Source organism: Squalius cephalus, assembly GCF_949319135.1.
Source record: "Squalius cephalus genome assembly, chromosome: 7".
In the NCBI taxonomy this organism is placed as follows: domain Eukaryota; kingdom Metazoa; phylum Chordata; class Actinopteri; order Cypriniformes; family Leuciscidae; genus Squalius; species Squalius cephalus.
The window spans coordinates 38,837,132-38,862,392 of record NC_137128.1 but is presented as its reverse complement, the minus strand read 5'-3'; the positions used below and the strand labels follow the sequence as shown (position 1 = coordinate 38,862,392).

Below are 25,261 nucleotides of genomic sequence, written 5' to 3'. Positions count from 1 at the left end.
TAAAAAATAAGTTTTATATTGCTGAAGCATTAATAATTATAATAGTAATTCTCAAAACTCGCACGGCAAAATGTGTCACAAAATATAATAGAACTGTCCATGGTGCTGAACATTCGAACTAACGTTAGGTTATTTTAAATGATTAAATATAATATTCTGGTTTTGGATGCCTCGTGCCTGGTCTTAATGTGAGTCAAGACCAGTCATTCTGATGGCAATGTTTTAACATTACTATTAACAGATTTAAGTTTTTCTTTTCTTTTGTTATTTCTTTTTCTCTTATTTTTCCTTTTTTACGAGCTCTCATGTCTCCCTCTGGTGGATCTTTTAAGTTCAAACCAAAATAAGCCACGCAATTTCACTTTATAGAGCCTGATCAATAAATATGTCAAATCAAAGTTTATTATTTAAATGCACAACAATTCAGCATGCAGCAGTATTTGCTGATGCAGTGAAATATGCCTATTCAAGCTGCAAATACAGATAAAGAAAAATTAAAATAAAAACAAGACGGGCTATTTGCACTTAGTGTAAAGGGACACTCCGAGCTTGATAATTATGTGACCATTTAACAATGAATCCGAATATAGGCTTTAGAGTAGCCTACATAATTTCTAATATTGTATGTGTTGTGAGCAGTTTGAAGTGCAGGCTGTTTGGACGTATACTTGTGAATTTGGACTTTTGGCTGAAACCTTAGTTTACTGTGGTATTGTCCTAGTAAAAAAAAATACATTAGGCTAGTCGTTGTGAGTTGTGATCTAATTTTCAGCCGATACACTGATAAGATAAAAAGTTTGGAGTGTCAGAGGCCCATAATGTAGCAGAAGCAGAACTGTTCATTTCACACGACGCAAAGCTCGCTATAAAATGACAGATGTAAATCATAGAGACCTGTTAAGATGCATTAGTCCTCGTTTCCCTGCGCGTGCGTGAGCGCGAGCTGTAGTGAAGTGTGCTCGCGCTCGAGTCCCTCCGCCCAGAGCGTGATGGAGAGATGGAGAGAGACCTGTAACACGTCACCGTCCGAATCACAGCAAACCGGGAAAAAATCTGGGAGCAGCTCATCAAGTAAGTCAAAACTCGACGTGTACCCAAAGTGCATAATTTGATCCTTTTCAAAACATACCAAAACAGTTCGGTCGCTGTAATTTGTATTATTTGTTATTAGTCATACGGACTCTGGTGTTCTGAAATTAACTCGCTCAAATGATAAGTGCATGTCTATAATAGTTTTTTTAAATACATTTGTGTAAACTTTACTTTTGTCGTCAAAATTTGAAATGTTTTGTTACCGATATGATTCTCAGCAATTTGATATTGGCTGAACATATTCTGAATGATTCAGTGGTCTATTCCCTCAGATGATACAAACTTGCAAATTCATTTGATCAACTTTCGCTAATCTTTTATTTTTATTTATTTTTTTATTTTATATCATTTAATTGTACGTCCCTTTCCTTATTACTGTATTGGTAAAGCTCTAAAGCTTGAATCACATTTTTTTTTCTCTGTACAAATTTCACTTAATCTCATTAAAAAATACTAGAATGTGCAACTCTGTTTTCTAAAATACCATTTAGTTGCAAGATATGTTTAGCTACAACTCAAAGTTAGCAAGACAAAAGAGTATCTTGAATTCTAATAAGAGCAATTTACTCACAATCTAATGTGATTTTTATGCATCTTTCCTTGTTTTATTCTATTTGTAAATTGCAAATTTGAACAATAGTTGTCCAGGTTTACTTTTGTTGCATCAACAGACTGTTTATGTAGGCTATGTATGTACAGTTCAGTGTGGTTCAGATATTATATGTGAACCACACCTATTCTATCTAGTTTTCTGATGATATTTTCTCTGTCATCTTATAAATGCAATATCTACAGAGAGCTGAACTGCTCTGATTTAAACTGTCAACTTTGTGTAATTAGAAAAAAAAAAAACTCTGACTCCATCAGGTCCATGTAACTATAAAATAGTACAGCATTGTGCAGTTAGTAAGATGATCACTATAAAACTTCCCAATTCATTAAAATCAAATCTTCCCACCTTCATTTGCTCTGTTGCCTTTCACTTTGCATCTACCTATGGTTTACTCAGCAATCCATCTTGCATATTAAGGTTCTCTCCATAATTGTCATTGTGGTGGCATTGTTCCATGTGCTTGATACCTATATAAGACACTGTAAATCACAGTTTAAAAGTTTTCCTTTTTTAAAAAAAAAAGAACTATACAAATAATTTATCTAAATGCTTTTAGAAATATTGTTGTGTGCAACAATGTTGTCAAAAATACAACGTATTTAGTTGCAAGACATTAAAGTCAGCAAGTCAAAAGTGAATCTTCAATGTTAATAAGAGCAATTTACGCACAAACACTCACTATTGTGATGATTGTATTCGTCTGCGCTTGACATTTAATCATGGCACAGTAAATCCCAGTAAGTGGACCAGTGTCCAGATGGCAGGTGTTTTCAAGGAGCACCTGTGAGACACTGAACAAACACCACTATGTGGATTCTACATCCTCAATATTTATCTCCCCCTTTAGATTGATCATTGGGCAGAACATGATAATAGTAATTAGACTGAATTAGACATCTGTCAGGGTTTAGGTGTCATCGGGGGAATGGTTTTGAAAGATTTCAGATCCTCTGTCTCCTTATTCACCAAACACCATCTAAACATTAGCATCTGTACCTGTGCAGAGACAGCAGGCTGTTGACTCGAGCATTACGTTTGTATGCATGTGCAGGAGCACTATTGACCAGTCTGTTAATGTTTGACACGTACATTCCCACTGTGACAGGATGAGAGGCGTCCGGTTGCCAGGCATCATGTGGGATGGACACAGCCAGTAATGTGAAGGAGAGCTTGTGTCTGCTCTTAAAATGTTTCATGGTTGCTGAAGCAAATAATCCAATGGAAATTCGCTGCTACTGCCTCTGATATGTTGTGTAGATTTGGTTTTAAAGTTTATCTCTATTTACCACCCATTACATCCACTGTGTTTGAAATAGTCTAACACTGGTGGTTTTGCTGTAAACAGAGTTATGTGAATTAACAATCATTTATACTGAATACTTTTATAGTTTGTGTTATTTTTTAAATAAATAATTAGACTTTTGATCGAATTAGATTAAATGATAATTTTATTAAATGATTAGATGTTTTTACATTTTTTGTTTTCATTTGAAGTTTTAGTAATTTAATTGTTTTTGTCATTTTTATTATCTTATAGTTTTTTAAAATATGCCTATAAATTTTAATTTAGTTTTATTAATTTTAGTACTTTAACCTTTATTAAACAAAAGTGAGAAATGTTGTAGCTGTAGCTGAAAGAAAATAATTTTATGTCTTTATACTTTTTTATTTTTTATAATTTTATTTCAGTTAATATTTATTGTATTTCAGGTAATGAAAATGTAAAAGGTATTGGTCATTTTCTGCCAGGACAGTATCTGTTAAGTTTAAAACACAACAAAATAGGGGTAAACACCAATGGAAAATTCCATATCCATAATTCCATGTACTTTTACATAAAGTACATTGGGTCCTATTTTTATAGACCTTTCTTTTCTATGGCAGGTAGTAATGAGTGGCTTCACTGTAATACTGTTATGGGTTACATTTTATTTTACAGTACTTGCATGTAAATACAGGGGTTAAGGTTACGTTAAGGTGTAGGTTCAGGGTTAGTACCTAGTTATTACCCAGTTATTGTAATTACTGTAATAAGTACATAGTATGTACATGGGGAACAGGACTGTAAAATAAAGTGCTACTCTGTCATGATTACCAAAGTCAACATTTTAATTAAATGAAGTGTATTAATTATCATGTTTAATATTCTTAAGGGATCTTGTTGCTGACATCCACTTAACAAGCATAATTAACTTAAGCTGATAATGTTCTCTTGAGGAAAATGCCAGGATTGAAAAACCGAACCACATGGGCACCACTTTTGCTGAAGACATCCCACATCACTTCCTGTGCCAACGGCTGCTCTCTGGGCATTACCGCTCATCTGACATATGTGAATACTGACCCTGAACCTGTGGAGGGTAAGAGATCATGCACACATACACTCTTGTACAAAACTTGTACCTTTAGGGGTACAACAGCATGTCACTGGGGCAGGACCATTAAAGAGACATCTTTGTACGTTATTTACCCATACAAGTTCCTAACAGCACCTCAAGGGAACATTACGGCACCTTTTAGGGGTTTATAAGGTACAAAGTTGCCCTTTTAAAGGTACTGCCCCAGTGAAATTTTGTTGTATCCCTAAAGGTACAATTGTAGTTGGCCTTGACAGTGTACTACAGAACAGTTCAGATACACTGAATATGTAAAAGGTAAGAAAACAAAGACTTAAATAAAACAATGTCCTCGTCACCTGCTCAGGTGTGTTTGTGTATCCTCTGGGGGAGAAGGAGGTGGTGGTGGGTTTTGAGGCAGTGGTGTCTGGCAGGCTGGTCAGTGTGGAGCTCCAGAGCCGAGCGGACTGCTGTTTGGACTGCTGCCCAGGATCAGCGCTGCACACACAGTGTGGTCACAGCAAGGAGTGGGGATGCTGTGGAGGAACAGGTCTGGAGATGCAGTGCTCCAACGGTGAGCCTTTTAAAGCCAGTTCACACCAAGTACGATAACTAAATATAACTATAACAACAACTACATGAGCGTCCACACCAACTGATGATAACGTTGTGTATTGTAAGCACGCTTATGTCTTCTGCCGCTTTAAATGCTTGAGCTTTTTAACGCCCGGTAGATTCTGATTGGCTGTCAATGTTTTTATCCTTCATCATCTGGAGAAAATCATTCTGATTCTGAAAAACTCTCTGAAAAAGAGTTATTGTAGAATTATAACAATAATTAAAACTTTAGTACGGTGTAAGAAAGTCTTTAACCCACACATTGTTGTTTACATTCACTGCAAGCTGTTAACATGAAATTCTAATCTTGACAAACTGTATGTCATTAGGATTCCAACTTCAATATTGGACCATTGTTTACAATAAAATAATTGTAATAATAATCATCTCTCTAGGATTTTCAGTTGAGGAAGAAATGTAGACTTGCATGTGCACTTCAGCTGACACACAACCACTACTACTTTCCAGCAAGGAATCTGCAAGCTTACACGAACACACACACACGTTGGGTTTCCATGTTTTATGGGGACTTTCTATAGACAAAATTATTTTTTTATACTGTACAAACTGTATAATCTATCCCCTTACCCTAAACCTAAACATAACCCTCACAGAAAACCTTCTGCATTTTTACATTATCAAAAAACATAATTCTGAATGATTTAGAAGCTGTTTTACACATTGGGACCAAAAAATGTCCCCACAAGGTCAAAGATTTCTGGTATTGCCATTCTTATGGGGACATTTTGTCCCCACAATGTAAGGTTTACCAGAACCACACACACTTACATGATATTACATTAACAACATTAACATATTGGTCCATTTCATTATGAAAACTGCCTCATAATGGAAGTTATTGAAAGGTTATATAAGCTAAAAAGCTAAGATAAGCATGACAAGACATGCCATCGCCACTGATCTTTATTGCTGTTCTCTTGAAACACTGATTCCAGATAAAGAAAAAGCAGTTCTTTCTAAATTCACAAGCACACACTAAAGAAGTGTATTGGTGTTCTCATAAATCTTGCGTTCTCTCTTTATAGTGCTTTGTACTTGTACAGTCTGAAGTGTGAGGGCAACATTCATTATTGCTTAGAGCTCTGTTGGCTCTGTGCCTGCACTTGAATGGTCCTTTTATCAATATACAAATATTCCAATTTGGGTCTTTCTGTAAAAATTCGGAAAATTGAACATTATTATTTTGTCTTTTGAAACATTTTAGATTAAATCCTGACATTCCAACAACAGTTTTATTTTTCAGGTCTTTGAGAGATTGTTGTACTTTTTTTTCATTTCAGGTCATCTGTTCCTGGATGAGGACCTGGAGAGGAGCACTTTTATTGTGAGCACAGGACAGATTGGACCGCTAGATATTGTGTCTGTTGTCATCAGTACCACCCTTGAACTTCCTACACTTGAAAATGGTGCAATCCGCCTGGTCTATCCCTCGGTGCTCACACCTATTGTCAGAACACGAATCCAACCAGGAAAAAGTGAAAATGGGGGGAAATCAGAGGAGAACAGGTAAAGCTAACCTCTTTAATTCTTCATTGCTACTACTATTAATAATTGCAGTGGTCCTAAAAAGTATAGCCACACTTAAAGGGTTAGTTCACCCAAAAATAAAAATTATGTCATTAAATTACTCACCCTCATGTCTTTCCAAACCCGTAAGACTTTCAATCATCTTCGAAACAAATGAAGATCTTTTTTAATGAAATCTAAGAGATTTTTGTCCCTCCATTGACAGTCTACACAACTACCACTTTAACATCAAAAAGTTCACAAAGAAACGTAAAATTAACCCATATGAATTGAGCAGTTCAATTATGAAAATATTTAATTTAGGCTTTTAGTCACATGAAAGTCTTACAGGTTTGGAATAACATGAGGGTGAGTTAAAGGGTTAGTTCAGCCAAAAATTAAAATGATCCCATAATTTACTCGCCCTTAAGCCATCCTAGGTGTATACGACTTTCTTCTTTCAGCCAAACACAGAGTTATATTAAAAAATATCCTGGCTCTTCCAAGCTTTAATGGGAGTGAATGGTACCTTCTTTTTTGAAGCCCAAAAAAGCACATTCATCCATCATAAAAGTAATCCATACAGCTCCAATAAAGACCTTCTGAAGCGAAGCAATGCGTTTTTGTAAGAAAAATATCCATAATTATAACTTTATAAACTGTAATCACTAGTGTCCGGTAACGTCCATATAGCTTATATATAGTCTATTTCCATTACATTTTAAGGCCACTGTAAATTCAAATTCATAAAACATATGTAAAATATACCCTACCCTTCAAAAGTTTGGGGTCAGTAAAAATTATTTTGAAAGAAGCTGCATTTATTTGATTAAAATACAACACAAGCAGAAATATTGTGAAAATATTATTACAATCTAAAATAACAATTTTCTATTTTTATGTATTTTAAAAATGTGTTTTATTCCTGTGTTGGCAAAGCTGAATTTTCAGCATCATTACTCCAGCCTTCAGTGTCAAACGATCCTCCAGAAATCATTCAAATATGCTGATCTGGTGCTCAAAAAACATTTCTTATTATTATATTATTATCAATGCATTGTAAAGGGTATTTTTTTGATAAAACACCCTTACGTTTTGCTTTATAATTTACACCACCTGAATAACAGATTGTGAGTTTGCCCTCCCAAGAATCATATTTAACGTCTCTCCTTCAGCCCGACTACGTGCTTTGGCAATGTGTCTGGAAAGCAGGAGAGGATGCTAGGAGTCAGGCAGCAGTGCACACATGCTCTGCTCACCAGCTCTGCCACCAACCTCTCGCCTTATCAGCTCAGCTTCCAGCTGCTGGTTCGAGGAGCCTGTCTGCTGGCCGGTAACATTTATATCTGTCTGTCCAATCTATAAAACATAAGTCACTACAGCAAGAGCTTAAATGTAAAAGCAGGAAAGTTCTAGAACTGTGATATCTGGAGGAGGAGACAAAAAGCGGGCTTGTCTCTTACCTGTCTTTGTCCGTCACAGAAGGACAAGAGCCCCCTTTTAAGAGCACTGTACATTCATGCAGGTCCAGTTTGTGTTCTGAAATAATCCAGTTAGCGTAAAACTTGGCATGGACATCAGTGATTATGATAGACATCAGTGAGCCTGCCAGAAGGAGCCAAAGCGTGTGTGTGTGAGTGTTTGGCTCAGGCTCCAGGCCACTAGAACAGAGGAAAGAGATTGAGGCAGGGTGATATAGAGTCCTAAATCACAGTGGTGACACTGTTCCGCTCCAGAGGAAAGTGGCCACTCTGTTTCAGCCGTCTTGACTTTAATGGACATTGAGCTGGACACTCCAAAGAAATAATTTTTTGAAAACTGAACCATGGTAATATACATTTTTATATTATATAAATATAATATATATAATACCAACAATATAAATTTACCATGTTAATACAATATTTGTTTGTACATGTATCAGATTATTATAATTTTGTACCTTGGTAATATAGTTTTAATTTTACATTTACCTTGGTAATATCATGAAGTATACTGTATATACTGTATACTGTAGTATATGAATATGGTACTCGTTCAGTTCAAAAGTTTGTGGTCGGTAAGATTTTTTTATGTTTCTGAAAGAAGTCTCTAATGCTCACCAAGGCTGCTATTATTTGATCAATAAAATAGTAAAACAGCAATATTGTGAAATATTATTACAATTTAAAATAACCCTTTCCTATTTTTATATATTTTCATGCATTTCATTCAAATATGATGATTTGGTGCTTAAGAAACATTTATTAGTATTATTAGTATTATTTTATCAATGCTGAAAACAGCTGTGCTGTTTAATATTTTTGTGGAAACCATGATTTATTTCAGGATACTCTGATGAATAGAAAGTTCAAAATAACAGAATTTATTTGAAATCTTTTGTAACATTACTTTGCTAAAGTATTCTTTTCTTTTTTTAAACTTTCTTACTGTCCCTAAACTTTTGAATGGCTATAGTATATTTAAAGATTTTTAAAGAAAGAAACCAAAATAATATCCATTTTAAAAAGCTAATTCTAAAGTTAAAACATATCGTTGTAATAAAAATTATTCAACCCCCATTGCAAATCAGGTTTATTAGCAAAATTGACATTCAGCTGTTTGCAATGAACAAATCAAAAAAGTGGTATCCCCAAATTCAACTGAAAATGAACATTTTAATGACTTCTGCTGACTCAAAATTATTCAACCCCTTCATGCCAAGCATCTTTAGTACTTAGTAGAACACCCTTTTGCTGTTATGCAAACGAAATGTATAGCCAGACATCAGCTTCTGGCAGTGTTTCTGAGGAATCTTAGCCCATTCTTCATGAGCAATGGCCTCCAGTTCAGTATTATTCTTGGGTTTGCGCGCTGCAACCTCCTTCTTCAAATCCCATCGTGATTTTCTATGGAGTTCAAGTCAAGTGACTGATGGCTACTGTAGAATCTTCCAGGGCTTCTTCTGCAACCAAGCCTTGGTGGAATTTGAGGTATGCTTGGGATCATTGTCCTGTTGGAAGTTCCAATGACGCCCAAGCTTCAGCTTCCTCACTGACGGCATGACGTTTTCTCCTAGGATTTCCTGATACTTCAATAAATCCATCTTGCCTTCCATACACGGCAGGTTTCCAGTGCCAGAGGATGTAAAGCAGCCGCAGAGCATCACCGAGTCCCATCATGCTTAACTGTAGGCAGTGTTCTTTTCAGCATATGCTTCATTCTTCTTCCTCCAGACATAACGCTGATCCATAGGGACAAAAAGTTCCAGTTTTGTTTTCATCGCTCCACAGAACAGAATCCCAAAATTTCTGTGGCTTATTTATATGATTTTGAGCAAACTGGAGCCGACTTTTTTATGCTTTTGGGTCAGTAGTAGTGTACGTCTTAGAGTTTTGGCATGTTGCCACCAAGACTTGCTGCAGGTCTTTTGCAGTCATTCGAGGGTTTTTCTGAACCTGCCTTCTCAGAAATCTGGTTGCAGCCGCTGATAGCTTCCTTTTTCTGCCCTGTCCAGGTAGTGTAACCACTGTTCTTTTAATTTTGAACTTGCGAACTATGCTTCCAACAGTGTTTCTGAGAACATTTTGTTCCTTCACTATTTTGTTGTATCTTGTTCCTTGTTTGTTAAGGGCAATATCTTCTCTTAACTTTTTGGACCATTTTTTTACTTAGCCGTGTTTCTAAAATGCAGTCAAACGTGACACTCAACAAACCTAGCCAGTTCAGATATTTCATGTGTTCTAGCTCAAGCACACCTGGTGCAACTAATGAAGCCCTTGATTAGTTGCATCAGGTGTGCTTGAGGCAACACCTTTTTTGCAGATTTGTGTTGTTGTGAGGGATTCTGTTCAGGGGATTGAATAATTTTGAGACTGCAGAAGTCATTAAAAGTTGCATTTTCAGTCGAATTTGTGGAAACCACTTGACATTTATTGTGTTGAGCAATTTCAATTACTTTTGTTTGATTTGTTCATTGCAAACAGCTGAATGTCTGTAAATGTTGCCAATAAACCACTTTTTCAAGATTTGCAATGGGGGTTGAATAATTTTGATTACATGGTTGAACTGATTATAAAGCCAACATCTCTAACCGTTTTTGTTAGTTTAATTGATGTTTTATATGCATATCAAGGTTTATATCAAATGGCTGACTGAAATGTAATTCAAGAGATTCAGGATCAATTTTATTATAGCTTTAGTTCCCTGAGGCTTAGATGTCAAAGATTCCCACCAATAATATTCTTTAACAGCAACTAATCAAATCAGTGCTGAAATGTCATGTTAACAGGCTCTGTAACCTCTTTTTATGCCGTCTCTGCATTTGCAGGTCTGGAAAGCCCCACCCATGCCCTGCGTGCGGATGCTGACCCCAGTGCACAGTCTGCGTCTGCAACCTACATCACACTGGCCGAGGAGCATCCATGTGACCGACATCTGGAAATAATACTACACCTTAGCGGTGAGAGCTACAGTAGGCCTAAAATGTTAAAATCACAAACTTGTTGGTCATTCTGGTAACACCTCCTCAGCTATTTTCTAGTTATGCATGTCATATAGCCATTTTCTGCTTGAATGCAGAAAGACCAAAATCTCCAAAACTGTGTTTAGATTGCATTTCAGTAACATTGATATTTCAAAGCAGCAACAAATTCTGATTTCATCATAAATTTAGCTTCTCCAGCTCAAATTATGCTACAAAATGTTTTTATACAGCTAATGAAAATGTACACTTTATAGCAAAAAATACAGCTGATGCCTTTACTAGTAAGACAATAGACTTTAAACCAAAAGGTGGGACTTCCTTTTCTACAGTTACCAAATTGAGCATTGCAATTTCTCCCTTCCGTTTTTTCTATGAGTGAAAAATGGTCAGCTAAATACTGTAAATCATAAACTTCAGTGTTGAGCCAAATCCTACCCTTCTTGGACCCCAAAGCATGACTGACTTTTTTGAGTAGACTATTCAGTGCCTGATGGGAAATCATACAATATTGCTTTTAATTCTATACCATTTAAAAGTTTGGGGTCAGGTTTTGAAAGAAGTTCACTAAGGCTGCATTTATTTGATCAAAAATACAGTAAAATATTAATACAATTCAACTTAATATATACCTAAAAATGTAATTTATTCCTGTGATGCTGGGTCTTTTAAAATATAAATGGTCAATCTAAACTTTGAATCGTCAGTTAGACTGCTAACCCATCATACTCTATGCAATATAGCAGAAGGCTGACAAGAAAAGCTTTTTGATCAGCTAGAACAAAATATGACCATAAGGCATCAGGTTTTATAAACTGTTACTTCTTGGATGGGGGTTAGAATTTGGCACAATTCCATCAATGTAATCACCTGCAAGTCACTGCCACTGTTGCCTGCAGAGCCTCACAGCCCATTGGTCATCCTAGAGAGAGGCCTGCTCACATTTAGTGAATATGAGCAGCAGATCCGTGCTCGTCGTGATTTCATTCGCTGTGCCCGAAAGGAGGCAGAGTCTGAGAAGAGGGTAAGATTACTGGTGTTAAACACTTGCATTGCTGACTTCATCGTGATTGTCTTTTAAGAACAGTATTATATATTTGTTACTACATGTGTGCATGTGCCTCCCCCAGCTGGAGTTCGTGCGGAGACGCTATCATAAGGATCTGCTCTTGAACCCGGTCCTGATGCTTAACTTCTCCCCAGATCTGCTGTCAGAACCAACAGAACTGCAGCAGGCCAGCAGGGAACTCATCTTCCTCATTGAAAACAGCAGCACAATGACACAGCACAACATCAACAAGATCAAGGTTCTTGCGACCTTCTGTATGAGCAGCTGTGTGTGAACAGTGCAGTTTTTTCTGTCTTAATTGCTTCAGTACATACTTTTTTTTCTCAAAATGTTGTCATTGTTATAAAGCATAGATCATTGGTTCTTAAAATATGTGTTACCACCAGAAGTTAGTAGCCCGAAAAAGCAAATTAAGCAAATTAAATATGGCCCTGAAAGGATTCCACTCTGAATATGCAGTATTATGCAAGTTGAAAATAACCATAAATGTTCCTTGTGCTTTCATATTTTTGACAGGAGGGGATGTTAGTGGCCATCAAGAGTCTGCCGAGCCGCACCATGCTGAACATCGCTGGCATCTGCTCTCCTGTCAGGCCTCTTTTCAGCTCCAGCAAGCCCTGCACAGATGTGAGTCTAAAGTCAAGTCACCTTTACATTTATAGCGCTTTACACACTACAGATTGTTTCAAATCAGCTTCACAGTAATAAACAGGAAAACAACAATCAATTATGCAAACTTCACCAAATATAGGACAAATTCTAATTCTGCTGTAAAGCAGCTTTACAAATACAATAGTGTCATTATTCAACTCATGTCATTTCAGAGTTGGTTCAGTCCAGTTCAATAACTGTAATGGCGGGTTCAGACTACACGATATCACCTCGATTTTGGCAAGATCCGTTTGACGTATGGTGTTGTTGTGATTTTGTAAACAACAATGGCCAACGGGACGCAAGAATTGATAAAGAGTTATATCTCATATAGTGTCATAGTGGACGACAACCGACAGAAAGACTAGCATGTTAAAAAAATCCCGCTCCTCCATGACGAGTTTCATTACATCTGTGATGTTGACCAATATGAGCACAGAAGCTCTTTCATACACAGCTTTCATTCATGGCGAAACAAAAGAGACAATGATATTGATAATGGTAAGTGCCTCTTTCTTTTTTGGGGCTTTTCTGACAACAAGACAGTACAAAACCCGCCGCTTCGGTAGCCATTGTTTGTTTACGCTCTTGTTTCGAGAAGTCAGTCGCTAGTTCCGCCTTCTCGATGACATCACACACGTCGTTAAAGATGGCAAGCAATGATTGGTTGGGAAGCAACATGTGCCTGAGATGTTTCTTGTCCCGAAAACTACAAGAATTTAGGAGTCAAAATCGCATAATCTGACACAGTGACTATCTTAACAGATGAGAGTTCAATTGCTTCCACCCCCTGCCCCCACTGGATTGTGTTCACAGTTCACAGTTTTGATTCTGTACTGCCTTGCGTTTGCAGCTGCTTACCCATGTTACTTGGTAACGACGACACATAGCGTTGCTCGCCTTTTATATATTGACTTTTGAACCTTTGGTTTTGTTTCCAAATTGCCAGCACATAATGGCACTTGCATCTATCTGCTGCAAATTTTCTAAAGCAGGAATCCATTTCATGTCAGGAAAGTGAGTGAGAACGTGCTAATGTGAAAGCAACCTAAAGTTAATCGAAACGAGTTCAATTCAGCTATAAGCAGCTCTACAGAAGACAATAGTGTCCCTCACTATTCACTTTGAGTCAGTTCAGTGTTGATTCAGTTCAGTTCAATAACAGCGTTGATGTTGCAAAAATAATTATTAATTTAATTAAAATTAATTAAAATTATTATTAATTAAAAATTAAAATTAATTAATTATAAAATGTTTGCTTCAGCTATAAAGCAGCTCTACAGAAGAGTGTAGTGTCATCATCCAGCTCAATTCATTGTTCTCATCTAATAGTGCCAATGTAGTTAAATCGATAATGCAGTATTAAGGCCCGTTCACACCAAGGACGATAACTATAAAGATAACAATAAAGATATAGATCTAAATGCATTCTCAATATTAAAGAATAGCAGAGTTCACACCACAGCTATAGCGATAACGGCACAGAGAAACAATATCGTTGGAATCACTTTCAGAATGATTTTATCCAATCAGAATCAGGCCAATTAGAATCCATCCTGCTGTAACGAGCTTGTGCATTTAAAGCGGCAGACAAAGACGCACTTTTTATAATATCAAGAATAATATCATCCTCTGGTGTGGACGCTAATATAGTTATCTTTATAGTTATCGTTCTTGGTGTGAACAGGCCTTTACTGAATATTAAGGGGTCAGATTTACTAAACAGGGCAAATTATCATGAGACTGCAATCCCATAAAAGGGACATTGGGAGTGGAAATTTCTGCAGGTGATCTATTGACAATGCACAAATTAAAGAACACAGAAGCAGCCATGTCAAGCACAAAATGGGTTAAGATAGGCTTTTAAGTCTGTTAGTAAATCTGGCCCTAAGCGTCTTCTAAACCCCAGCTAAGCAAGCCAAAGGCAACAGTGGAAAAACAAACCTTGGGAGAAACCAGGCTAAGTTGGCGGGCCAAATGAATAAACATTTAATTGAAGCTGCATCACAAGTCAGATTTGTAAGTGTTTCTCCAGACTCATCTTAGCTGTAGTAGCCAAACAAATCATTGTGTTTATTTCAAGAGAATCTCAGATGGAGGCTACATAGGGTTCTGGATGTGTGTGAGATGGTTGCTGTTTACCTGTGAGGGACCTGGGGCCAATTGATAACCATCTCTGTCCAGGTCACTCGCTACTACTGGTTTCCATGACGCTGCATTATCAGGATCAAGCAGGTCCAGGGTCTGGCAGGACAAAGTGCTTTAAAACAGCGAGAGCCATATGGCACTGTCATGCATTTTACAGCACGCAGTGATCAAAAACAAACTTGTTTGCTCCATTATGCACCACTGCTCCACATCTACATCAAGAAAGGCTTCTCTAGAGGAGTTTTTCATGTCAACTTAAGCCCTATGAACCATATTTACTTTTTTTAACATAATTTTTTTTACTAAGACTGGGGTGGGTAGACATTGATTAACTTTGAAAATACTTTGTAGATGCCTCAAGTGCTGTTATTTATGATAAAGCTATGTTTAACCTGGAATATTTCTTTAAAACGTTACTGTTTTCAAGGTTAAAGGGAATTCTGCCATTCTCTCCCTCTCTCGTTTCTCAGAGCACAGTGACTCAGGCATTGGAGTACATCCAGAAGATGCGCACTGACCAAGGTGGTGCTAACCTGTGGGGGACACTGTCCTGGGTTTATCAGCAGCCCGTCCACCGCAGCTGCCCACGACAGCTCTTCATCATCACCGACGGAACCTTTAGCAATGTGGGCCGTGTGTTAGAACTGGTCAGGAGGAACGCATGTAACGTCAGGTAAAACTAACGTTAGGTTAAATTGGCATTGAAAACACTATGCCAGGTAACACATATGCTATAAAATAATACAAAAATTAATCTAAACAGAAACGCTTTGTTTCAGCAAAAAACAACAACAATAACAAAAAATATTACAGGTAAAATCTGAAAAGCCAGATCAAACTCATGATCCATATCAGATAATCGAATTGATTATTATTGATATCAATATATAGAGTCAGTCAGTAGTACATTATTCAAAAGGGATGCAGAAAATACCTTTTAAAATGTTAATAATAGCCTTTTAACATCAGTAAATAAATACTTTCAAAACTAACCTTAAAGTTATCTAAAAAAAAATCATATCAGCATCCAAACATAAAAGCTAAACACCTTTTACTACAGCAAAAGATGCTCAACACATTTCACACTGGCAAACACTTTTGTCACCAGCTAAACACTTAGGCCAGTTAAACTCAAATCAATTTTATCCAAGGCATTACCATGGAAACACCCCATGCATCAACAATATATCTAAATCAAAAACACTTTGTAACTCGATTTCTAAACAATTTTTCTGGTGTCTTTTCTGTATGTCCTATACACTCTTGTATCTGTTGATTTCACCTTAAAATGAATATCCCACATGACATTGTAAAGCTGAAGCTGAGAGAAATAATTTAACTGTACCGTGGTTCACATTATACAGCACAAAATTCCCCTCCCATAAATCACTGACTAATGTTTAGAGAGAAATGCTCTTGAACAAAACACAGACACACACGCTCAGATATAGATTTCACTGTACTGGAACACAGACTCGTTATTGATACTCAGTCAAGACATTTAAAAGCTTTCGACCCAGACGGAGCAGACCTGAATTCAAAACAGCTTGTGTTGTGTGTGTGTCGTCTGGATTCTGTTTCCACTCAGACATTTAATTAGTGAAATGGTCCAGATTATTGTCAGAGGAATACTAAACATATTCTATTTTCTCTCACTTTCAATCCCTCATAGCACACTGGCAATCCATCGGAGACAAACATATGTCTCGACTCTTGAGTCATGAGAAATCGAATCACATACATATATATACACACATATACATATATATATATATATATATATATATATATATATATATATATATATATATATATATATATATATATATATTTGAGCTGCATGATCAATCGTTAAAAGATTGCGATCTTTATTCAAACCCACATGATCTCATTCCTAAATGACAGCAATTCGCCTGTATCTATTAAACCTTTGACAAAATCTCACCAGAATATTCATATCTGCGTTGGCACTGCCACTGAGCCAGAGAGAGCAGTTGTCATGATGTATAGATATGAAACAGCTTCACAAACAGGCTTTTCAACCACACACAGTATCGTTATTTCTGTTACAAATATTCTTATCCCAGATCAGCAGTTTCTGAAATACTCAGTCCAGGCCATCTGGCACCAACAACCATGCCATGTTCTAAATCACTTAAATCACTATTCTTCCCCATTCTGATGCTCAGTTTCAATTTCAGCAGATCGTCTTCACCATGGCTGTGTCCGAAATCGCCCCCCATACCCTTTAATAGGGCACTATTTGAGGGGACGGCCATTTGTAGTGGTGTCTGAACCCATAGTGGACGTTGAGTGCAATCATTCAATCCCACAATGCACCGCAATAACGAGTGTATAACTGATGTACGCTCAACGGCTATAGAATACCCATAATGCACTGTGACAGAGATTGTCGCTGAATGGATTCCCGCGTCTCGCCTGGAGATGGCGCCGCAGCTGAATCAATCATCCATCCATTTTCCAATCCGCGCTGGTCCAGCGTAATATCATACATGCTAGTTTCCATAGCAGAGTTCAGGATATATTTTTTCTTTACTACTAGACCTGCCAGTTCGCTACGTTTAATTAATTATTAAACAGCAGGCACAAACTATGCAAAAGCGGCAGCCCTTCCAGCGCAGCACAGCACATGCCTAAATGCATTAAGTTGCTTCCATGTGATTGGCTGATTAGGATATTTGTGTTAATGAGCAGTTGGACAGGTGTACCTGATAAAGTGGCTTGTGACTGAATTATTAATTATTAATTAAAAACATGGATTGACAATGTGCTATGAGGGATTGAGAGTGAGTACATTATATATATATTACATTTGTATGATATAATGTATATATGCCTACCTATGTTATAACTTATTTTTGGTGTTACAGGTGTTTCGGCCTGGGTCTTGGTCCTCAGGCCTGTCGAAGGCTACTGCAGGGCGTTGCCAAGGTTACGGGAGGCAGTGTGGAGTTTCTCAGTGAAGAAGAGAGGCTTCAGCCGAAGGTGCGAGAGTACACAGCGCCCTCTACAGGGAGCAGAGACAGAACCGCTATTATCAACTCTGCTTTTATGACATGCTGAGGACAATTTGATTTAAAATGTGCTTTTATGGAAGTAAAAAAAAAAAAAAATTATTGTTTGATATTGTTATACAAGCACAATATCTTATATTGTCAGACATGTGTTCAGTTGAGGACAAAAAAAAAATGGAAACCTGTTTTCCCCCATTCTATAAGACTATATTATATAATAATTATTATTATTCACAATAATATTTAAATAATACATCCGTATATGACTATTGCAATAATACTATTGTTTTATCAAATAAAAACAATTATTTAGAAATAATAATTATTATATTTATTATTATTCAAAATAATATTTTTATTACTTAAATTATAAAAATTAAACAATTCAATAAATATATTCAATATATCAGTATATTAATTTGCAATAATACTATTGTACTATAAAACAAAAACATATTTAGTATATAGCTATATATATATATATATATATATATATATATATATATATATATATAGCTATAAAAATGATTATTTTATTTTACAGAACAACAGTACAATTTCAATACTATTATTTATTGTCTGTCTTAATTTCTTAATTACTGTAAAGCTTTCATTTTGGTTACAAAAAAATCTTACTAGTAGCTGAAAATTTAAATCTAGCCAAAATATTTAATAAACTAATTATAGATGTGTAGAATGTTGTGAATGATGGGCATCTAAATTACAAAAACATACTGTGGTGACAGACACCATGATAAGTAATGGCATTTCTTGGTAAAACTTTGGTACCATGGTACTGAAATTCTTGTCCCACGGTATTTACATTGAACTCCAAGGTACTTGGAGAAAAATACCATGGTACTATCATGGTACTTGTTCAATATACCATGAAAGTACTGCGTTACCATGTACAAAAACATGGTAGTTCCTTGAAACGTTTCAATTATTCTCTACAGTTGATTAAATGTCTAAAGAAAGCTCTGGAACCCGTGTTGACGGATGTACGGATTGACTGGTATGTGCCGGACAATGTCGAGGCGCTTCTCTCACCAAATGAAATTCCTCCGCTCTATCCTGGCAACTGCCTGATTGGCTACTGCACTCTCTATGACGTATCTGGATTCAGGGCCCAGAAAAGTGAGGTGAGAGACTGTACATTACCACACTTAGTTTCTTCTGTTCAATATATGCCAAATGAAGAAATGTTAATAAATGCATAGATTTGTATAAAGTCTTAGTTAGTGTGTGCACAATTTCTTCTAAGCAGGTGAAGCCTCGTTCATACAGAAGCCGCCCACGTGGTTCATCGGGGTCTGTTTTCGAGCTCTCACCCTCCACTTCCGAGCTCCTTCAGCCTCTGGTTCCCCCGGAGGAGCGCGAGAGAGATGCTGTAAAAGAGTGCGGGGTGGAGGGAGACTTTGAAGAAGCATTGCGGGAAATTTCTCGAGAAATCTCGTCGGAATTCTCCTGTGCACATGCCACCGATATTGCTGTCAGCCCGGGTACGACTATGGGATCTGTTTAAGATTTAAGTGCTTTGCATTGTGGGATAGCACATAATGTGCTCTGGTTGTATGTATTACATTGGTTCTCAACCTTTTTGACTTCAGGGCCCCCACATTGTCCACAACAATATCTGAAGGCCCCCCTCACTTAAAATTTCTACCTGAGAAAATATTTTAGAACTTGGCATTAAATGTATATTCATTATAAAAAATAATCAAATAATAATAAATGTCTTGATTTTTAATGGTTTTAGCTCAATTTAATGCTTGTTTTGTCTTATTTTAACTCATCTTAAGGCCCACTTGGAAGTTTGTTGAGGGCCCCAGGCCCCTGGTTGAGAACCACTGACGTAGTAATAGAGCACAGTGTACATAATCAAAGTCCTTTTAAGACAAGTCATTTCACTCGGTGGCCATCTTTGAAACGCCTCTCAGGTATGCAAGTGCTTAGTGCAGCTCCCATCTTTTTGAATGGGGAAACATCAAATTCTCCAGAACTGTTCGCCAAGCTTACGATTAAATTTCATATTTAAAATAACCAATCAAATCTGACAACAACTGTCTCATAAATTTTGTTTCTTAACGCTCGAATCATGACAGAAAACGACATTTTTCAGGTTGGATCAAGCGATGACTTTACCAATCGGCGATTGGCTCTTATTTAGAAGGCGGGACTTATTCCGCCATCTTGAGCGTTGCACCTTTCCCCATTCAAAACAATACGAGTGACGCATCTTGTGTAATTCTATAGTCTTTGACATAATGCATACTCAAAGGGATAGTCCCCCCAAAAAAGACACATTTATGCACTTTTCCTCTGTGGAACACACAAAAAAAAGATATTTTGAATAATGTTAGTAACCAAACAGTTTTGGTTCCCATTGTCTTTCATAGTAGTTTTTGTCCATACAATGGAGGTCAATAGGAACCGAAACTGTTTGGTTACTAACTTTCTTCAGAATATCTTCTTTTGTGTTCCACAGAAGAAAAAGTCACACAGGTTTTGAACACAATGCGGGTAAGTAAATGATGACTGCATGCTGGATGGATCATTTTTAGGTGGACTGTCCCTTTAAAAAAGCAGTAGCAGCCATTCCAATCATACCTTACGTGTGTGTTATCTACAGGTGGTGACACTGACTACAGCACCAGCGATGTGCGCTGGCGTATTCAACAGGCTTCGTATGTTCAAGATCAGTACGTGTTGACACACTGTTCTCTGAGCAGCGAGAGGGCCTTCTCGTCTGTTTCTCCCCAAGCGGAGAGCTCTGTGCTGGGCATGGGTTCTCTGCCACACGGCTTAGAGAGAATGGAGCCAACACAGGGTCGAGGCCTCTCCCGCTGGGAATCTCCGTGGACTCAGAATGCCACCTCTTCAGGGGACACAGATTCTACATCAGGGAAGGTGACATCAGCATGACATTTGTATTTAAGAATTCACTTCACATTGAGTAGAGAGAGTTTAGCATCAGTTTACATGTGCAATACCAGAAATCTAAACAAGACAAGACAGCTTTAAAGGAAGTTCACTTATTTACACACCCTCAAGTTGTTTCAAACCTGCATTCATTTTTTTCTTCTGCTGAACACAAAAGAAGATATTTTGAAGAATGTCGGAAACCAAACCCAGTTGATGTATCCCATTGACTTCCATAGTATTTTTTTCCTACTATGGAAGTCAATGGGGTCCATCAACTGTCAGGTTACTGACATTCTTCAAAACATCTTCTTTTGTGTTCAGGAGAAGAAAAAAATTCATACAGGTTTGAAACAACTTGAGGGTGAGTAAATGATGACAGAATTTTAATTTTTAAGTGAACTATACCTTTAACATACGGTAAAATAGAAATAAAAAATTCAAAAGTATAATCCTAACTGGTAGTCTATGCATGTTTCTGTAGGCTGGCAAGCTCTTAGACCGTGATGAGTCTCGTCTCAGGCAGAGGGCGCTAGCTCGCTCTGCTCTGGCTGGCCGAAGTTTCTCATCTCCGCAGGGTGACCTGGACATGCACCGCCTGAGGAGGGCACTAGAGAGGGTCTCATTTGAACAGGCCTTGGGGGGCCGACTGGAGGAGAGTGACACGGACACCCAAAGCACTTCACGAGGAGGTTTATCCCACCCCAGTCTGACTGACTCCAGTGAGGGAAAACATATACCTTTATGCATTAACATAAATACACAGATACATATACAATATGGTCCACATATTAAATAATATTTTTCTTTTCACCAGATGGCCTCCTGTTCCCTGCTTCCCCACTAGACTGGGACACCTTCACCGATCCTGAATGCCTGTTTTCAGCCGCTCCTCCAGGAGAGTTCCAGGCTTCAGGGGCCCAGTGTCGCTCAGTAATCCACGGCAAGCTGGGAGGACGGGCGGTATCCTGGGAGGTCCATGTGGATCTGTCTCTTTTGTGGGACACGGAGAACTCAGCAACCCTGCCACCCAGCACCGGGCCCTGGGATGAGATTATCCACCAGCTGACCGCACGATCTGTCATCACAGACTTTGAAAACATGGCGGAGAAAGAAACAGATATTGAAGTTGAAAGAGGTCTGATAGGAATAAGAGTAAAAAACAAAATGTTTGGGTTTTAAATTGAAAACTGACCCATCAACATATTCTCTTGTTTGAATGTGTATTCTGGTACGGGTGTGCACGTAGGACCTTCCAAGCGGTACAGAATGAAAGCGATCCAGACCAGCAAAAGCTGTGGAATTGTCTGCATGTACACAAGCTTCAACACTACAGACACCAATGCAAGAAATCAACCTCAGGGCACAGATGCACGACACACAGGTACACACATACAGCACATGTACACCACACACAATCTCACATAAAGACTGTGACACAAAATAGATATGCTAATCTAACAGGTACATATTTCATTGAAGAATGAAATGAAATTCCCAGGTGTGTGTGTGTGTGTGTGTGTGTGTGTGTCAGGTGTGCGGTTTGTTACCAGACTCAGTTCTCATTCCGGCAGCAGAAGACAAAAGTTGTGCTCGGTGGGATTTGGACGCCACCCCTCCAGCAGAGGCAGTGAAGAGACAGAAGATACACACACCTCGACAGGTATCTTATCAATTATATATGTACACCCACATATAGTACATTTAAGTAATATACCACATACCAAAGTTTATGTAAAGTATTTTTTTTAAAAGAAATAACACTTATTCAGCAAGGACACATTAAAATGATCAAAAGTGAAAAAGATTTCCATTTCAAATAAATGCTGTTCTTTTGGACTTTCAATTCATTAAAGAATCCTGAAAAATGTCTTATGGTTTCCACAAAAATATGAAGCAGCACAACTGTTTTCAACATTGATAATAAGAAATGTTTCTTGAGTGGTCAATCGGCATATTAGAATGATTTCCGAAAGGATCATGTGACACTGAAGACTAGAGTAATGATGCTGGAAATTCAGCTTTGCATCACAGGAATAAATTCCATTTTAAAACTCATTATTATTACATTATTTTAAATGTGATAGTTTTAGTTTTTTTTTTTTTTTTTTTTTTAGTTTGGAGCTTAAGATTTCAGCTAACTCTTGCCATTTTTGCACGCAATATGCATTAAACAGTCCATAAACAGACCCCAAGGCTCAACAAGCACTTCCATAAACACCCATTCAGATACCTGAAAAGGAAAATAATCTGAAATACCAAGACAAGAAACCATGAGACTATAAAAAACAATGTCTTTGCATTCTGTGCAGTGCAACTCTGAATTTCTATTCTGTTTTCTTGGACCCAGACAGAGACGACACACCTGCATCCCCTTGTAGCATGACATCCTGGGATAGCAGTGAGTATAGGAGAAAAAAAGAATGCATTACGGTGCGGTCACATTAGCAAAATTTTGGTAAAATTTCGCAGACAAAAAAAAGATCGAATGTCTATAGTGTAGCGATGCATTAAGCATGAATTCATTTTCAAACCAAGCAGCTTTCTGCTGGTCAATGCAGTGGAATTTGAGTAGGAAACTTTTTCACCGAACAAAATTAAGTGCGACCGCACCTATAGTATTATTTATACCTTAAAAATGAACCAACATCTGAATGGTGAATTGTGGGAGTAATGATGGTGTGTCTTTCAGGCACAGGAGGGAGCGTCAGTCCATCAGCGGTGTCGTCTCGCTCTCAGCGCTCTGTGGAGAGCTTCTTCGGCTCCAAGTCTGCATGAGTATCACAAATTTTAATGATTTATACTTTATTATGCTTATAACACTGAATTTCATTATATTCTCTCCAGGTTCAATCTGGGAAGACTAAAGGGCAATAATGGAAAACAAGCTCCTCTCAAACCTCACTGTTTCTCTGCAGAGACTGACAGACACATAGAGAGAGACACGCCTGACTACTTGCCATTGGTTGGTGTTATTGCATACTGTGTGCTGGGTAGAATACTTACAAATTGTAATCTATTAATGATTACACATTACATTATGAAAATTGTAGTTAGTAACGGAATCTATTAGATTACTGATTTCAGGTAATCTAATCAGACTACTTTCGGATTACTTTTGACCTAACTCGTTTATAACAGATTTGAATGGGATTATTGTATACCGTTTTGATTAATAGTAATTATTTAAATCATATAAAATTAAATAAAAAATAAATCATATGTTGAATAATTAAATCATAAATATGTAAAAACAAATCAAAATAAAACACTTGAATAGTAAAAATAGAAATATTTTATTTGTTTATCTGCATGTTAGTGTGACCAATAACAAACATAAGTGAAATGCAAATATGCAAATGTGTTGTTAACTTATTAAAATATTAACTTTAAGTGACTTCAAATAAATATTTTAGGTATAAGGGGTTCGGCTGACAAAAAAGTTTGGGAATATGGGCATTATATGAACAAACATTTATAAAGATGAAGATTGATGAATTACATGGCCAAAGTCTGCCGGGATTTAAATATTTTTGATTTATTTTTTAGAAAATAAATGTAAAAAATAATTAGGCAGAGTCAGTAAATGAATAATTTACTGCCATTATGTGAGCATGTAATCATGTAATCCATAAAAAAGTAACTGTAATCTGATTATGCGCATTTTAAAATGTAAATCTAATTACAAGTACATATTATTCATATTTTTTTGTAATCCAGATTACATGTAATCAGTTACTACCCAGCACTGAATACTGATTTACAGAACTACTCACAACGTAAAGCCAGTGTCACCCACTTTACCTCTCGTGTCCCCACAGGTACGCCTTCAGTTGGCGTCAGGTGCGTTTCTGCTGTCCGAATCGTACTCCGAGTGCATCCAGATCCCTCTGGACCGCCTAAAAAGAGCGTCCCCATACCTGAGCCACCGCAGCAGTCTGAGCCCTCCTTTCCATTGTACCTCACCACCCGCCACCACTTCAGCGAGACACATGCAAGAGTCATGGTCCAACCCTTTGGAGGAGGGTTCTCCAAAAATGATGGGTGGAGTCCCACAGGTTGATAGTGGACGTGGCTCTGAGGCTGACACGTGTGAAGGTCCTCCGTTGGATCCTGCAGATGGAGAGAAACTGGAGCAGATGGACGTAGAAAGCTCCAGTTGGGCCACGGCGGTAGCTCTGGCCTGGCTGGAGCACCGCTGCGCTGGGTTCTTTGTGGAGTGGGAATTGGTGGCTGCCAAGGCGGATTTCTGGCTGAAGTGTCAATCGCTGTCAGAGGGCGTTGACCTGGTAGGGTTGAGGGCAGCGGCCAGGCAGCTTTTTCTGCTGTTGCGTCACTGGGACGAAAATATTAAACTGAACGTGCTCTGCTACAACCCCAATAACATGTGAGGAGCTGACCTCAAAGATGAAGTTCTTGGGTCTTTAATTGAATTTAAACCAGGAAATTAATCCTGTTGGCTAGACTCGCAATTCAACTTTATAGCAGAATAGAATTCATCTAAGATGTCCTTTAAAAAGGAACAGAGATAAAGCTGAATTATGGGTTGTGTTTCGGTTTCTCTCATGCCCAGACCACAATACTGTACAAGCTTTGCCTTAATCTAGGGCTTCAGTTTAATTATGCAGTAGAATGTAGTTCACTGTTATCAACTGCAGGTCTGACAGCACTTTATGCTAACAATAGCAAAATGACTAGTATTGGATGGTTAATAAAACTAATCACCAACATAAACAGTTCACCAAAATGACACATTCTTGCCTTAATTTACACTACCATTCAGAAGTA

The 25,261-nt window shown here is 37.6% G+C and overlaps 1 protein-coding gene across 1 annotated transcript; it reads left to right on the top strand.

The window, feature by feature from the left end:
• Positions 1–956: 956 nt before the first annotated feature.
• Positions 957–25,258, top strand: vwa5b2 (von Willebrand factor A domain containing 5B2). The gene is made up of 22 exons (XM_079875968.1): positions 957–1,071; positions 3,923–4,065; positions 4,409–4,615; positions 5,961–6,186; positions 7,362–7,519; positions 10,496–10,627; positions 11,548–11,672; positions 11,779–11,955; positions 12,234–12,344; positions 14,987–15,189; positions 17,408–17,522; positions 18,508–18,693; positions 18,819–19,053; positions 20,184–20,461; positions 20,958–21,195; positions 21,291–21,611; positions 21,723–21,857; positions 22,008–22,136; positions 22,824–22,874; positions 23,166–23,241; positions 23,321–23,438; positions 24,295–25,258. The coding sequence occupies exons 2-22, from the start codon at positions 3,927–3,929 to the stop codon at positions 24,862–24,864; spliced, it is 3,930 nt and encodes a 1,309-aa protein (XP_079732094.1). The 5' UTR covers positions 957–1,071; positions 3,923–3,926; the 3' UTR covers positions 24,865–25,258.
• The last annotated feature ends 3 nt before the right edge of the window (positions 25,259–25,261 follow it).